At 41.7% G+C, this 14,349-nt stretch overlaps 1 protein-coding gene across 1 annotated transcript; it reads left to right on the top strand.

Annotated features, from left to right (window-relative positions):
* Positions 1 to 380: 380 nt before the first annotated feature.
* Positions 381 to 13,573, top strand: aknad1 (AKNA domain containing 1). Its single transcript, XM_074688642.1, has 21 exons — positions 381 to 556; positions 1,350 to 1,590; positions 3,403 to 4,529; positions 4,612 to 4,708; positions 4,988 to 5,136; positions 6,875 to 6,934; positions 7,075 to 7,208; positions 7,308 to 7,512; positions 8,181 to 8,359; positions 9,497 to 9,646; positions 9,829 to 9,967; positions 10,155 to 10,249; positions 10,330 to 10,535; positions 10,727 to 10,841; positions 10,971 to 11,153; positions 11,260 to 11,348; positions 12,353 to 12,457; positions 12,567 to 12,659; positions 12,870 to 12,981; positions 13,079 to 13,247; positions 13,337 to 13,573. Exons 2-21 carry the CDS (start codon positions 1,380 to 1,382, stop codon positions 13,505 to 13,507), a joined length of 3,789 nt encoding a protein of 1,262 aa, XP_074544743.1. The 5' UTR covers positions 381 to 556; positions 1,350 to 1,379; the 3' UTR covers positions 13,508 to 13,573.
* The last annotated feature ends 776 nt before the right edge of the window (positions 13,574 to 14,349 follow it).

The raw sequence follows: 14,349 nt of genomic DNA, 5'->3' as shown, positions 1-14,349 counted from the left end.
GAGAGGTATTCAAATAATAGCCACGCCTTCAATAACAGTCATTGGTTTAAAACATTTGAATAGAAAAGACGTGACGTGTGTGCATTAATCAGTCAGGGGCTGTGACTGACAGCACAAATTTAAAATGAGTGAGACTTGGTTTAAACCTTTGAATGCAAAATAAGCACATAATAAAGTCTCTGTGTCATAACAGTAAAGTAAAGGAGTAAGTTGCTCCGACTTTAAGAACACTACATTTAACGTACAACCGATTTGTTAAAAAAAAAAAAAACTGCAACACCAAGTTCCTTTTGCATTAGCTCTTTTGGTAAAGGTTTCTCCCCCGTTACTAAGCAACTTCTCCCTGCCAGTACAGCTGCCAGTCCGGCTGCAGACGCTCAGAGTAAACTACATTATTAATGGTGGCAGAGAAACTAAACCTGTCCGAGAGACCATATGTCAAGGAAGAAAGACAGAAATACTGAAGCCGGTAACAACATGATGTCAGGAGAAAGAGCATGATTATGAGTCGGATCTACTTCTTGACGCAAGGCCGAGGGAACCGTCCATCACATATGTAAGTTACCACCAAAAATAACAATCATAACATCTGAATGTGAGTCTGAAACCTTATACAAGTTAAAAGCCAGTCTGTTGACAGAACAATATCTAAATGTGCATGATCATTGTAAACTGCACTCATCTTTGTTTTGTTTTGTAAACCAGTGCGCTTGTCCTTACTCATCTAGGCAACACATTGATTATCTCAAATGACTGTGAATTAACTATATTGTCTTTCAACCCCACATCAAAAATCTAAATGTGATTACATAATCCTGAAAAATTCTGGTGTACTTTTAACTGCAGTTAGTAAATGTTGTTCAAAACTTATAAATGCTCATTGTCTCAAGAGCCTGGAATAAAGGTCAGGATGGTCTTTACTTTAACTCTTAACATTCCTTATAAATTTAAGGACATTCACTGCTTGAACGTTCCTAAAATCATATTACATGTGATTGCTTTGCAGCATGACATATCTGCTGTTTTTCTTTCCCATTTTCTTAATAATATTCTTTGAAAGCCCTTTTTTGTTTATGCATAATACTATTTTTCCATTCAAGTATTTTCATTTTTATACACATGTATAAGGTACAGAACATATTGTGATGCTTTTTATAAATATGACTTTTTATTGCATGCCCCCCAACATGATTCAACACCTTGCCCACTTTTCTCACACCATCTCAGCACACAATGCTCTGATTGTTAAGTAATCAACACCTTTACACATTTAGATCTAATGTTGTCAGCTCATAAGTTGCGTTGCCAAGTGATGAACAGGTGCTCTTCGCTCTCCTTTCTCAACACAGATGACGAGAAGCTGACACTTCATCAAGAAAATGTTCATGGAAAGAGAACCAGAGGAGTCAGACAAGGATGTCCAGAGAGAGGACAAGCCCACGGTACTGTGGAAGAAGTGCATCCAGCAGAGCATCTTTGTGGACCTAAGTGAGGATGAGAGTCTTCATTTAAGTGATCTGGAGGGTTCTTTGGCCTTGCATCTGTCCCAAGCGGAGTCTGCTGCTTCTGAGGCCAGTGTCCATCTCAGTGGTGAGTCCTAGAGTCATGGTGGTTTATTCTTGTTTGGTGAAGTGTTTGTTGTACCAAGCCTGTCTTACACAGTCGAAAAACCAAGTAACAAGCTGCAGTTTTCATGCTAAATCAGGTGGTGGTTATTTGGTACATAAGCGTTTTAGTTTGAACAACTTAAAAGACCATAAAAACTGCAGAAAAACAAAAGAAAATGTTTTTTTATATTTGTCATGTGATCAAAAATAACCAATGACAAGTGCTGTTTGACAGGCACTGGCTTGTAAAGCAGTTGCCCCTTATACCGAGGCCGTAGTCAACTCCGATCTCTTATGTCTCTGTTTGGCTTTTTTTTTTTTATCAAACTCCAAATTTAAAGGGCCTAAAGTTAAAAAATAAAAAAGTGCACTAAGACAACTTGGTGGAATAGTGGGACATACTCCAATAGCTCAACTACACTGTAAAAAATAATTTGTTGATTCAACTTAACTCAGTCAGGTCATCTTGTTGCATTGACTGAGTTAAGTTAATTCAACATGAAGTGTCAAATAATTTAAACTCGAAAAAAGGTCAAGAGAACTGCAAAAGATGTTGGTTGAACTTAATTCATCAATGTTTTACTGTAAAGTAATCTATGTTGTGATGGTGTTTTGTATCCGTGAGTGAGGAAGAAACACAGTGGGTATGAGACCCTGCTGTACATTAATATGTTGTACAGAGGACACAGGCTGTCTGTGCTCAAAATGGCACAGAACAGCTGCTTATGCTCCATGGCAATGACCTGTCTGTCTTTTCTGCCCTAACACTAACCCATCAGCACATCTCATTCATTAGCATAAACTCTAAATGCACTGTAAAAAATGACTGAGTACAAGGGCCCATGCTCTGTGGAGCACAGATAGGCGGTCCATGCAGCGAAGCACAGAAGCTGGTCCATGCAGCAGAGCGCAGTCAGCCTGTGCCCCCTGCAGTGTGACATATCAATGTTCAGCAGGGTCTTAGGGGCCGTTTACATGACAACGGTTTTAGGGTGAAATGCGAAAGTTTTGTTGTGTTTCATTCTCGTGTTTACACGGAAACGGTGTTTCAGCCGACCCAAAATGCAAACTTCTGAAAACGGTCTTCAGAGTAGGATTTTTCTCAAACTCTGCCAGTACCATTGCCATGTTAACAGTAAGCCGGCGTTTTCAGTGGAAACGCTGACATCACACTCCAATTAGCGTGAGTGCATACAACAGGATAACAGGACAACAGTGTCGTTGTTACGATCATCGCGAACTAATGTGTTGTGCTTGGGCTGCTTAATCTGCTGACTGTCTTTCCACAAAATGTGCATCTGTTGCTTCACTTTTGCACTTAATAATCCCCAATACACCAGATGACCTGCTCATCTCTACTTCGGTGAAGATTTCCCAAAAGCGGTTTCTGGACAATACAGTTGTAGCGCCGACTATAGGCCTGGCATGTTTACTACAGTCTTTTCAGTCCCTCTGCGTTTACACGGAAACACAGATTTTTTTCACTGCATTTTAGCGTTTTCAGATGAAACGTTGTCGTGCAACGTTTCGTATCCACTGTTTCCTCCCCATTTGCAGTTACAAAACACCATCACACCAAAAAAAAAGATCTATGAGGACATAGATTTTTAAGTTAAAACATACTTTGTTGTTGAGATAATGCCAACTTATAATTATGTGTTATCACAACAACTTCAGTAATCTTTTTTCATACTGACTTAAAATAATGTGTTAGAACAACAAATGTGCAAAATCACGTTTTACAGTGTAATCTTCTTTTTCTGATATTCACATTGTTGTTGTTGTTTTTCTGCAGGGAGTTCAGAGCTGTCAGCCTTAGATATTTCCTCCTCAGAGTCCAGCACTGTAAGCAGTAAGAGTGAGAGACGGCAAGAGAACAAGAGCAAAGTACTTCATGTCTCCGCTCGAAGGCCAAACACCAGGCAAGACAAGCCCTTTTTAAAACAGCGGTTTGAAGACACGGGGCAAAACACCAGCGATGAGGATCAGGATGATCTACCTTATGATGGGGACCTCGGGAGTCGGTACTTTAACCGGACAGCAGAGTCTGAAGGGGAGAGGAGCTCATATGGAAGAGAAACTGTTCATGCAAGTCCTGATGCTCCAGGTTTGCTGGACTCTGATCAAATAGAAAGAGATTATTTATTTGAACGTTTTGACTCTGTGGAGTGTAAAGCTTTGACACAAGAAGATGTCAATGCAAAACAGAAAAATGCTTTTGATGCCTCCAAACAAAGTGGGTTTGCTCCATCATGCCCCACAGACATTAACCAGGTGTTGCTGCGACATTTCTCCCAGGAGGAGCTGCTCCAGTCAGGTCAGCTGATCGAGGCAGAAACCCTGCCAGAGGTGTCGCTGCTGGAGAGCATGGATGACACAGTTTCAAGCTTTCCTCCTGCACTCAGCAGCACACAGATTTACAGTAACCACACAGAGATCCCTGCTTGTACTTCTGAGGATGATCAGAGTTTGTGCTCTGGAGAGGAGGACGAAAAGAGGGATGAGTCACAACAAACCTGTTTAGAGGAAGAGGCTCTCAATGAAATTACTACATCCAGCTCTGGGAGTATAAATTCCAGACAAGAAAAGAGAGATACAAATGTTGAGGATGCAACTCCAGATAAAGCAGAAAAGGATGATGGAGCTCAGAGAGTCCCATTCATGCGCACCAGGTCCTTCACTGAGATGAAATACGGCCAGGGAAAAGTCCATTACCCACTCCCTGACTTCTCCAAGGTGGCCCCCAGAGTAAAAATCCCCAAAACTCCAAGTGGACCACCCAGACCAGTTCCCCAGAGCTCTGGCACCATGCACAGAACCCAGTCTTCTCCAGGGATGTTGGATTTGGTCAGCAGAGTCCTGGAGGATTCAGTCCAGATACCAGATATGTCTCTTATAGCTCAAATGAGAATTGGAGCTAATGTAAGTAAAATGTGTGTTGTTTTTTGACAGATAAAAATATAAAAAGAGTCATCAATATAAAATTATCATTCTCTTTTCTCAGACTCAGCCTGTGCAGTGTGAAGATGATCGATCAGAAGACTTCCGTGTGGCTCAGGGAGGTAATTTTCGATCCTTGGCTCGTAACCGCCCACCAACAGGTACGTCTCTGTGCCTGACATCTGATACCATGAGACGTTGACAAGTTCTCACAGTTTCCATGGGGACAAACAGTGTCAAATTACAACATTTTTCTTTGCTTATAAAACACATTTAGTGAAAACAAAATATATGTGTGGAGTTTAGGTTAGCATAGCCAAAATGTTTCAGACTGATTGCTATCTCATATTTTTAGCTCATAAAGTCAACAAAGACTGTAGGGTTTGTGTGTTTTTGATTTAACACATTTAGATGTGACTTCTTGCTTTGCTTTGTTTTAGAGAACTTTGTCAAAAAAGGAGAATCAAACTTTCAGAGGAATATTAAGGAGGTGAACACAGATTCCTGCAGGCAGCCTGAACACAGTCCCAGTGATGGGGAAAGAATGACTCAAGAGCTCAAAGACATTATCGGCCAGTTCATGCTGAAGGTGAGTTTAAAGATGTGCAGAATTTAACAACTGATGGGTTTTTAACCTGGAGGCTTCTGCTACTGGTGTATGACTGTGGTGTGGATCAGGGGCGGTGCCATGGGTGGGCCCAACAGTCTCAGGCCCACCCACCTTCTGGCAGGCCCAAAACTTTTCTTTGAAAATAAAAAACATTTTTTCTTTCTTTAAAAAAAAAAAAAAATCAGTTTTAAAGAGGAATTTTGTTACTTTATGCTCAGTTTGTCACTGTTAGATTCCCCATCTTTATAAAATGAGCCAAGTTTGGCAATCTTTGAGGCTGTTTGTAAAAAAGCTATGAATCATTCAGCCCCATGTTATACCCAACCCTGGTTGCATAAAAGACATTTAGTTTTAGATTTCTGCTTTTATTCAACCATAGTCAATGTTGCTGCTCTTACAGACTATCATACATGAAAAGTTGAGGTGGCGCAGCCCATTGGTGCATAATGGTGCGGCCACACCAAACCAAATTTGCGGCGCGATTACATACAAAGTCAATGCTAAGACGCGTTTAGCCGCCGATTTGCCTCGGGCAGCGCGATTCGCGCGTTTGGAGCGGCGCGTTTGGGCGGTAGACGCGAATTCGCTCGAGTTCAAAATATTCCCCCACGACGTCATTGTTTTGACGACGTTGGGGGGCAACTGCCGCCTGCTCCGGCTCCAACTCTGCCGGAGGATGAAGGAGAAAACAATCTGTGTGGTGTGTCATCATCCAGAGTTATACGATACGACGTGTGTACTCTACAGAGACCGGAAAAACAGGAGCAGGCTTGGTTAAAAGTCTCTGAGGAGACAGGTTTTGAATGTAAGTTCTGAAAACATTCGTTCCCAGCTGGATTTGCCTGCACGGGCTATCACTGAGTCCGACTGTGTTTTCCTCGGCAGAGTTTTGAGTCTGATAGAGAGGAGGAAAGAGTGGGGCAGGGGGTCAGCCAGGGAAAAGATGGAAGTTCTCTGTGCTCCTCTCTTTCCTCCACCCCTTCATTATCCCCAGGGAGACCTCCAGGAACATGGGTCGGGGGTTCAGGTGGTCGGGGGTACGGGGGGTCGGAGGTTTAGGGGATCGGGGATGAGATCGCAGGGAACAGCCAAGCAGGGCTGGTGGATTACCAGGGAGAGGCAGCAGGTATTGATTGTGATCTCCAAAGCTTTCACACACTCTCCTGTCATTCTTTGGAAACCACAGCTCATTGTTTTTCAGATGCTCTTTTGGACTTTCGGTCTTTAAATGAACGACCTCTCCACTCCGCATGCGCAGTACCGCGCATTCGCGTGTTCGCGCCTCAGCTTGTCAAAAAAGTCCAGCGGCGAGACTCGGGCGTGCACGCGACGCGTGACAGGCCATTCGCGAGAGTAAATTCGCGTGTTCGCGTTTGGTGTGGCCGCGGCATTAGAGCGCCACCCTTTGGCCAATACCATTGAGTGTCATTGTCGTCTGATGCACTACATTTTTTTTTATCAAATACTAAAAAATCAAATTGCAACCAAATCTGCTTTAAAACATACATAGTAAAAATACTATATCTATATATTTACTAATTTATGTAATTTAAGGCCCACCCAAATTTGGATTGGCCCACCCAGAACTGAACTCCTGGCTCCGTCCCTGGTGTTGATGGTTATATGCGACATCTAATGTGAAAGCACTTCATGGTTAGAAACTTGAAAAAGTGAGATATAAATACAGTTTATCTCACATAAATCTTCTTTAATGCAGGTGGAAGAATTCAAACTAAGTGTGAGCAACATGTCACTGAGCCCAGCAGAGCAGCAGATAGTAAGTGTTGTTTATTTGCAATTCTCTATTTAATGCAGATCATTTTCTATTCATGTCTCTTGGCATAATAATTTATAAGAGCACAGTAGTTTCTTTCTTTCATTTTCTTTACATTAAATGTAAAATGTGTCTCTGTGCAGATGCTGAGGAGCCTTCAAGAGGCTCAGGACCAGCTGGAGAGAAAGTACATGTGTATGAAGGAGGAGCACCGAGCTCTGGAGATGCAAAACTACATGGGCCTGAACAGGAATACTGGCACCTTCGACCCAGACAGGTCAAAAGAGTTTGATGTTGCACCTGTATGGATGTGTCAGCATCACCATCATGTATCCACTCATAATTATCTCGATGTGTGTTTTATGTGTGTGTGCAGGCAGGTGGAGGGAGACATATTCAGGATAGGGATGCACCTTGAGGACGTAAAGGAGGTGATAGACAGAAATGTGTGTGAGCAGATTTCTCCACCTCACTCCTCCTCCACACCCACGCCCATGAGGCAGACGCAGCATGTGATGCCCCGTCTCCTCTGTGAATCAACACCTTCACCTCCACCCTCACCTTCATCGTCCCTGCACAAGGTCAGAAACACAACACTGACACTTCCATTGTCTCAGTTGCACACAAGTCTTCACAATTTTTGTCAAGAGTCCTCAACTTTTTTGCACTCAAATGCTGTCCCACATTTAAACAAGTAAAAAATAAAGAATGATGTCAAACTATGCACAAGGGTTTCTATGCTGCTGATATGCAAACTTTTCTGATAAAACAACTGAGGATAGTTTTTTTCCAAACAGACACATCTAAACAGACAAAAGTCTCTAGAAATGCTTTAAAGCTTTCATTACTTTTCTCAGATTAGGAGATGCAAAGGGTTCAAGTTTCATTTCATTCCATTACAGCAACAGATTTTTTTGCTTGTATTAATTCTTGGTACCAATTGTTGTTTAGAAATGCATATTTTCCTCTACATGTACTTCTTCAGGACTTCAAAGGTCTGCACCACCATAAGGTTTAATTTTTAGCTTAGGAAAATAAATTAATTCTTATCAAACATTGGATAGATATTTTTTCTTTTTCTTATTTTTCATATGTTTAGTTTTAAATTACAGCATGATGTAGTGTGCTTTAATTAGTATAACCCTGACACTTTACTTTAAGGTCAGTCACCTCTGGGGGGAAATACTGAGTGTTTGTTCGTGAAACATGAACCTCACTGCATATTATCCAACTTGGTCTCACATTTCAGGGTCTGAGTTCATCTTTTTCCACTGCTGGGTTTACAAAGATTGAGAATGATGAAGATAAACAGAGAGAAGTGAAGGAGACAAGTGAGGTCCAGGGAGACGATGGACTTCAGGGATGTGATGAACTCAGAACGACTGACTCTCTGATGAGAAACAGCGGTCACAGCAGCTGCCATTCAAGGTACTTGTTGAAATATTTTAAGACCTCAAATTATATATCTCTGTTTGTTACAAGGTTATTTTTTCCAAAATGTAGACATCATCACCTACAAGTTCAGCATTTTTTGTGGTTAAATATTTTTATTATGAGATTTTTTTGTTTATGAGGTGGGTACAGAAAAGGAAAAGACAGTTTAGATACACAAAAGTGAACAACTTCGTAACTTAAACTGCTCATTCCCACCACAAGAACAAAACGCAAAAAGGATAGGACAATACACTCAATTTTCAAAGGGAATCAACAAGTAGAGAAATTATTTCACAGAGAGGAAGAGAAATTATATCACAAAGAGGAAGAGAAACGGAAAGCTGAGAGAAAAGGGAAAGAAGAAAAGAAAGAAGAAAAACACTTATATATCTAAATATATTCAAATTATGATAATAAATAAAAAATAAAATTACAAAATCAGCAACTAAGTTGTTTATTGGTTTTCAGCTTCAATATGTAAGGTATCTATATAAAATAAAAAAGGTTGCCAGATTTCATTGAAGGCCTGAGCCATTTTAATGAAAACACAGACGAATCAAGAAATCTCCTGGATACTGAAGAATAATCATTAGAAAGTATTGTTGAGTATGTTGCATGTTTGGTTTGGTGCCTGCATTTGTTTGTGCTAAAATAAAAGACGAGTTTTCCTCCCATGGACAGGGGCGCGTCCAGACTTTATGGACATTGGCTCTGATGGCTGGGGAATATGAGCACAAACATAAACATAAACATAAATAGCACTTAGTCTCCTTGTTTACATTATCTTTTTTCACTGTTACCATTAAAATAATAAAGAGTTATTTTTTGTGTATAATGTTTAAATTTTTAAAAGAATAAAAAAGAAAATCATAATTTACAATAAGACAACAAACAATGCACCTCCTTGAATTGCAGAAAAAAACTAGGATTAATGCAGCCACTCACAAAGTAAACAGCAGTCATAGTTTGGGATTTGGGATTACATTTCAGCTGGGCCTAGTTCCCCCGATGGCCACCCTTTGGACATGCCTATGGACCGTGGACAGATAAAGTTTCAGCTGCAGTATCGTGTTCGATTCCACTAGGTGTTTAACTTCCCCTGGTCAGGTTCTCCTCTGTGTTCTGTTTTAGGAGCCCTGAAGAGGGACCAGTGACCCACACAGCAGAGCCTGAAGAGGAGGAGAGCTCTGTCTTTTCAGACGCGTGTGACCACAGTAACATCTTAGCATATTTACATGGAGCCTACTCATCTTCAGGACAAAGTCAGGGGACACCAGACAGGTCAGTGTTCTTCTACTAATGTCCACAGAGAACAGCTGATGGTCTCAAACAGGCTCTTCTGTTATTGTTGCTTAAGACTGCTTTCTCTTGAATAATGCATGACCACCTTGTAACCCTGTAAAGTTTAAGTGATCTACTTGTTCATAGTGTTCAGACTCTAAACAGGTCCCTTGTTTGTGCAGTTGTAGCACCCCTGCACCTGCAGAGGGTGAGACTGATCCAGGTTACTGCATGAGTCTGTCTGTGGAGGTCTCCTTTTCTGCAAATGCATCCAGAGACTCAGGCATTCACATTCCTCCTAACTCCTCGTCATCATCCCAGGTCAGTCACAGCGATTAAAGAGATTTGTTTGTTTTCTATGTGCAGGTACCACTGTGGGGTCTAGAAAGCCTCAACACTCATATTTAGATTTAATTTTTGTTCTGCAACAGATTTTAAAGTGTAATTCAAAATTGTGAAAAGAATAGAAATAATTTTGATGTTTTTGGTTTGGTCTTCTGTGGTGCAGAGAATCATAAGCCCCGAGACGGACAGCGGATTTGGGAGCTCGTACTTGAATCACTCCGCTTCTGGATTATTTCAAACGAATCTGCTCAGAGACAGGTATAAATCTACACCACAAGCAGTAATAAACTTCAGATTAAGTACATCATCCAATTTAAATCCAACCCTCCTGCTTGCAGTGGTCAGTCTCAGAATGATGGTGTAAGCAGCACAGACAGCGAAGGCTCCTGCTCCAACCTGCAGACAGCCATCCATTCAGCCGGCCTCACCAGGCAGCGCTGGGCGAGCCCTCATCCATCTTTACAAACAGGGAGCAGTGGTGGAGCAGGGGCAGTGGAGAGGTGGGTGGAGAGGACCATCAAGGAGCCCTCCGTCCATCTGCAGGGTGAGTCAGCCTGTCTTATAATGCATGAATTAAGACCAAATTCAAACTCGCTTGCACAGAGTTTATAAACAAATTCCATCAAATCTGAATTCTTTGAATTAAGAAAATTAAGTGACTATATTCCCCTGCTGTTAGGTTTTTTATATTTTAATTTAGATTTCCTAATGTTGTCTTTGTTTCATTGGGCAAAGGGCCTGAATGCAGCCTGCCTGCTCCGCTCCATCACTGCTCATCTGAACCCGTCCTGAGCGCCACCATGGAGACAGAGGAGAGAGGCAGTTCCCAGAACCCCTGCTCCTGTAATAGGTAACTATTAACCTGAACATTAACCCCACTTTGAGGGTCAACCAAGAAGGAGGCAGTCATCCCCTTGTGATTTTTTCTCCTCTACACCGAGTGAACACCTGTATTCATGCATTTCATGTGTGTGTTCAGTGAAGCTATCCTGGCCTTGCAGTCAGAAGTGTCCAGGCTAAAGAGGGATTTAGAGGAAGGCTTGGTGCAGCTGCCACACCTGGCACAGAAGATGGACTTTCTCACCTCCAGATACAGACAGGATCGCCAGGAGCGCAGGTCGAAGACCAGAACTCGAACTCGGCACAGGCTCACCTGCGACAGGTGATCCTGCTTGTTTTAGGGATCAGAGAAGGATGGTTTACATTATGAGGACATACTGATTCACATTTGATCTCCTTATTGCAACCTCTGTCACTGTAACTTTTAGTTTGCTGAAGCCATCGAGTAGCAAACAGAGCAATCTCAGTTCAAGTCAAGTGAGGACTGAAGACTGGATCTCCTCAGATTTGGATCCAAGTAAGAGCAAAGGTACTTCAACAGCACAGTTTGCAGTCATGGCCAAAAGTTATGAGAATGGCACAGATTTTGGATTTCACAGGGTTTGCTGCCAATTTTTAAAAAAAAACTTTTGCCAGATGTTCATGTGGTATAATGAAGTACAATTATAAGCATACCACACATATGTCAACTTTTTTATTGAGGAATCCAACCAGTTTAAGCAAAAACTTAATATTTACAGTGTTGACCCTTCTTCTTTAATACTTCTGCAGTTTGTCTCAGCATATTGGATATCAGTTTCTGGGCAAAATCTTGAATGACAGCAGCCCATCCGCTGCAGAGCCACAGCTGGCTACAAGGTGCTCACTGCTTAGTGTATCAGTCCGCACGCTCGGCATGCCAGATACAAACAAACGCAGGTAGTCTGCCAGGACGAAGAGACACGATGAGAACTAGAGCCTTATTTAGCGGTGTTTTTGTGTGAAAGTAACGCGCTGAAAATTCTCTAAATGAAGCGTGAATGCAGACCAATATCAGAGTTTTTCGGTGGGATTCCGTTTATTTGTGTTTTTGGTCAAGTAAAAATGGCCCCGTCTGAGTGCAGAGGAAACTGGCAGAGGAGCAGAGAGGGGGTGTTTGGTGCGAGCGCTCTGGGCTTCTGCTGCACAAAAACACGGCTGTAGGGGTAATTTCTGCCCTAAACCTTGTGATAGGACCAAACTTGTTCCATCCCGGAGTATCACTTTAAGGTCATTTTTCATGTCAAGGAATGAATTGGCAATTATTTGCAGTTTATCTGATCACTCCTCACATTGTAGAGTTAATCCAAACTGCCACTAAAAGAACTGAGGCAGCAAACTTTGTGAAAACCAAATTTTGTGCCATTTTCAAAACTTTTGACCACGACTGTACACACAAAGTAAAATAATACAGTAAGAACCACCTGTCAGTTCTTGCTGCTTATCCATATGTGAGTGTGTTTGCATCATTTCCTCTATCATCTTCAAAAATCGGATCTGCAGGTACAGAAAGCAGTGTCACAAGTGCTTCTGAGATCATGGTGCAGTTCCAAAGTTTGTCTGCAGAGGGCAGGAGAGGGTTTGAAAATACACCGCAATCCCACAGAGGTCAGAGAAGGAGCTGACAACACACCATTTATTCATACTTTCTAGCATGTCACAAATCTGCAGTGTGTTTTATTTAACACTGAATGATGTTTCTGTTACACTCCATTAGACCCAAAGAGAAACAGCTCAGTGAAAACTTCTGAACGAACTAGCTCTAGAGGGAGAGAGGAGGTTACTGACAGCTGTCGGAAGCACAGACAAAGTGAGTGATGATATTGTCTAGAGATTTAACAGTTTTTAGGAACTCTAACCTTATTTTTTTATACGTTTATTTTGCCAAAAGAAACTTTTCTGCATCCTTTAGGGCCTTATTGAAGGCAGGGTAGAAAAAAATTCTCTCATTACAGTCACCATAATAAATCTTTGGTGTGTTCTAATGTTATACTGAGTGTTATGCTCCTCATATTTGCAGCAGACCTGAAGACTTCTCCTCCCAAAGAGAGGTGGTCTCTTTTCTCCTCCCCACCTCTACACAAACCCCTTCTCCAGGTCAGCTATGGCTCCTCCAGCAGCCTGCCTGCAAGGTCAGAAGCACTTCACATCACAGACATTTAAAAACAGTTTCAGATTCTGAGTTTAGCTCAGGTGTAACCCTGTTTGTGATGTTGTCCTCATATGTAGCTATAAAGTGAGAGAGCTGCCGGTGGAGTCCACATCCTATCAGAGAAAACACTCCACCCAGTCAGACTCAGCACTTCTGCCAAGTAACGTATATTTTCAACGCACACTGAGCCCGGTATCAGCCTCAGCTCAGACTGGCAGCAGGACGAGCAGACGTAGAGGAAGCAGGGTGAGATGTTCCCACACGTTGGCCCTCTGAGAGCTGCTCTGAAAAAGAGTCTGACGTTAGATCATTGGAAATGTCTTTGTTTTTTTTAGGATGAAGAGTTGAACAGGGCTCTAGACCAGGTCATCGAATTGGCCCGTCACATGAAGAGGACCACCGACAGAATGGCGAAGACACTGACAGCTGACCTGGCTGAGGCGAAACTGCAAAGGAAACTGTACAATATGCAGCCACTAGGGGGCAGGAAACACCAGACACTTTGACAAGCAGAGTACAGATCAGTTTACTCTGAGATCATCAACCCACCCAGCCCTGTGGCACCTGACACCTGTGGAGTATACTGTATACTGTAGCTTTGTTCTGAGCTGTGCACTTTTGTTGGTTTCCTGTTTGTATTAAATTCTTATGGGTGAATTTTACAGATTTTTGTATTTATACTGCTCAGGGTGATGCGGGGGCATACTGAAAGACAATTTTAAACAGCCCTACCTTGATATCCTCAGATTCTGTAGATCATTCTTTGTAGATAACTCAATTTTAAACACTTAACAGCCAGTTTCTCATAATGCTATTTACATTTGATCGTTTTTTTAAAACTAAATGTTTGAAAGACAAGAAAAAAAATCAACATTTTTATTAACAGCAATGAAAAACTTAAACATGTACACACACTTAGATCAAAAACTCTGTTCGATGGTAGATTACAATCAGTACAGTTTAACACTATATTAGTCTCTTGAGTATTTAGAAAACAAAAGGGAAAAAGTTGAATTGGTCTCTTAAGCAAGGGAACCACATAATAATACCACTCTGAAAAAAAAGGATAAAACAAAAGCTTCATTTTTTCCCCAATGGTTGATGGAGGTAATGTTATCGTCTTTCTCATTTTATCTGTTTTTAAACTTCAGTCTATAAACAAAGCCACAGGCTGGGGAGATGCAGTCAAATTAACAGAAAACCAGGTCAGATTGTTACCATTACATGGCAGGAAAATCCCCACCCATTTTACTGGTATCAGTTTTTTCTTTTAGCGAATACTCTCTTCTGACTCCTGTAATGCCCATCCCTGCTGGCCTGTGGGTGCAAGCGCCACAGTGTCTTCTTA

This window comes from Halichoeres trimaculatus, unplaced genomic scaffold (genome assembly GCF_033239565.1).
Source record: "Halichoeres trimaculatus isolate MK-OKI-2021-1 unplaced genomic scaffold, fHalTri1.1 fHalTri1_scaffold_15, whole genome shotgun sequence".
Taxonomy (NCBI): domain Eukaryota; kingdom Metazoa; phylum Chordata; class Actinopteri; order Labriformes; family Labridae; genus Halichoeres; species Halichoeres trimaculatus.
This window is presented reverse-complemented; position numbering and strand designations above follow the sequence as displayed.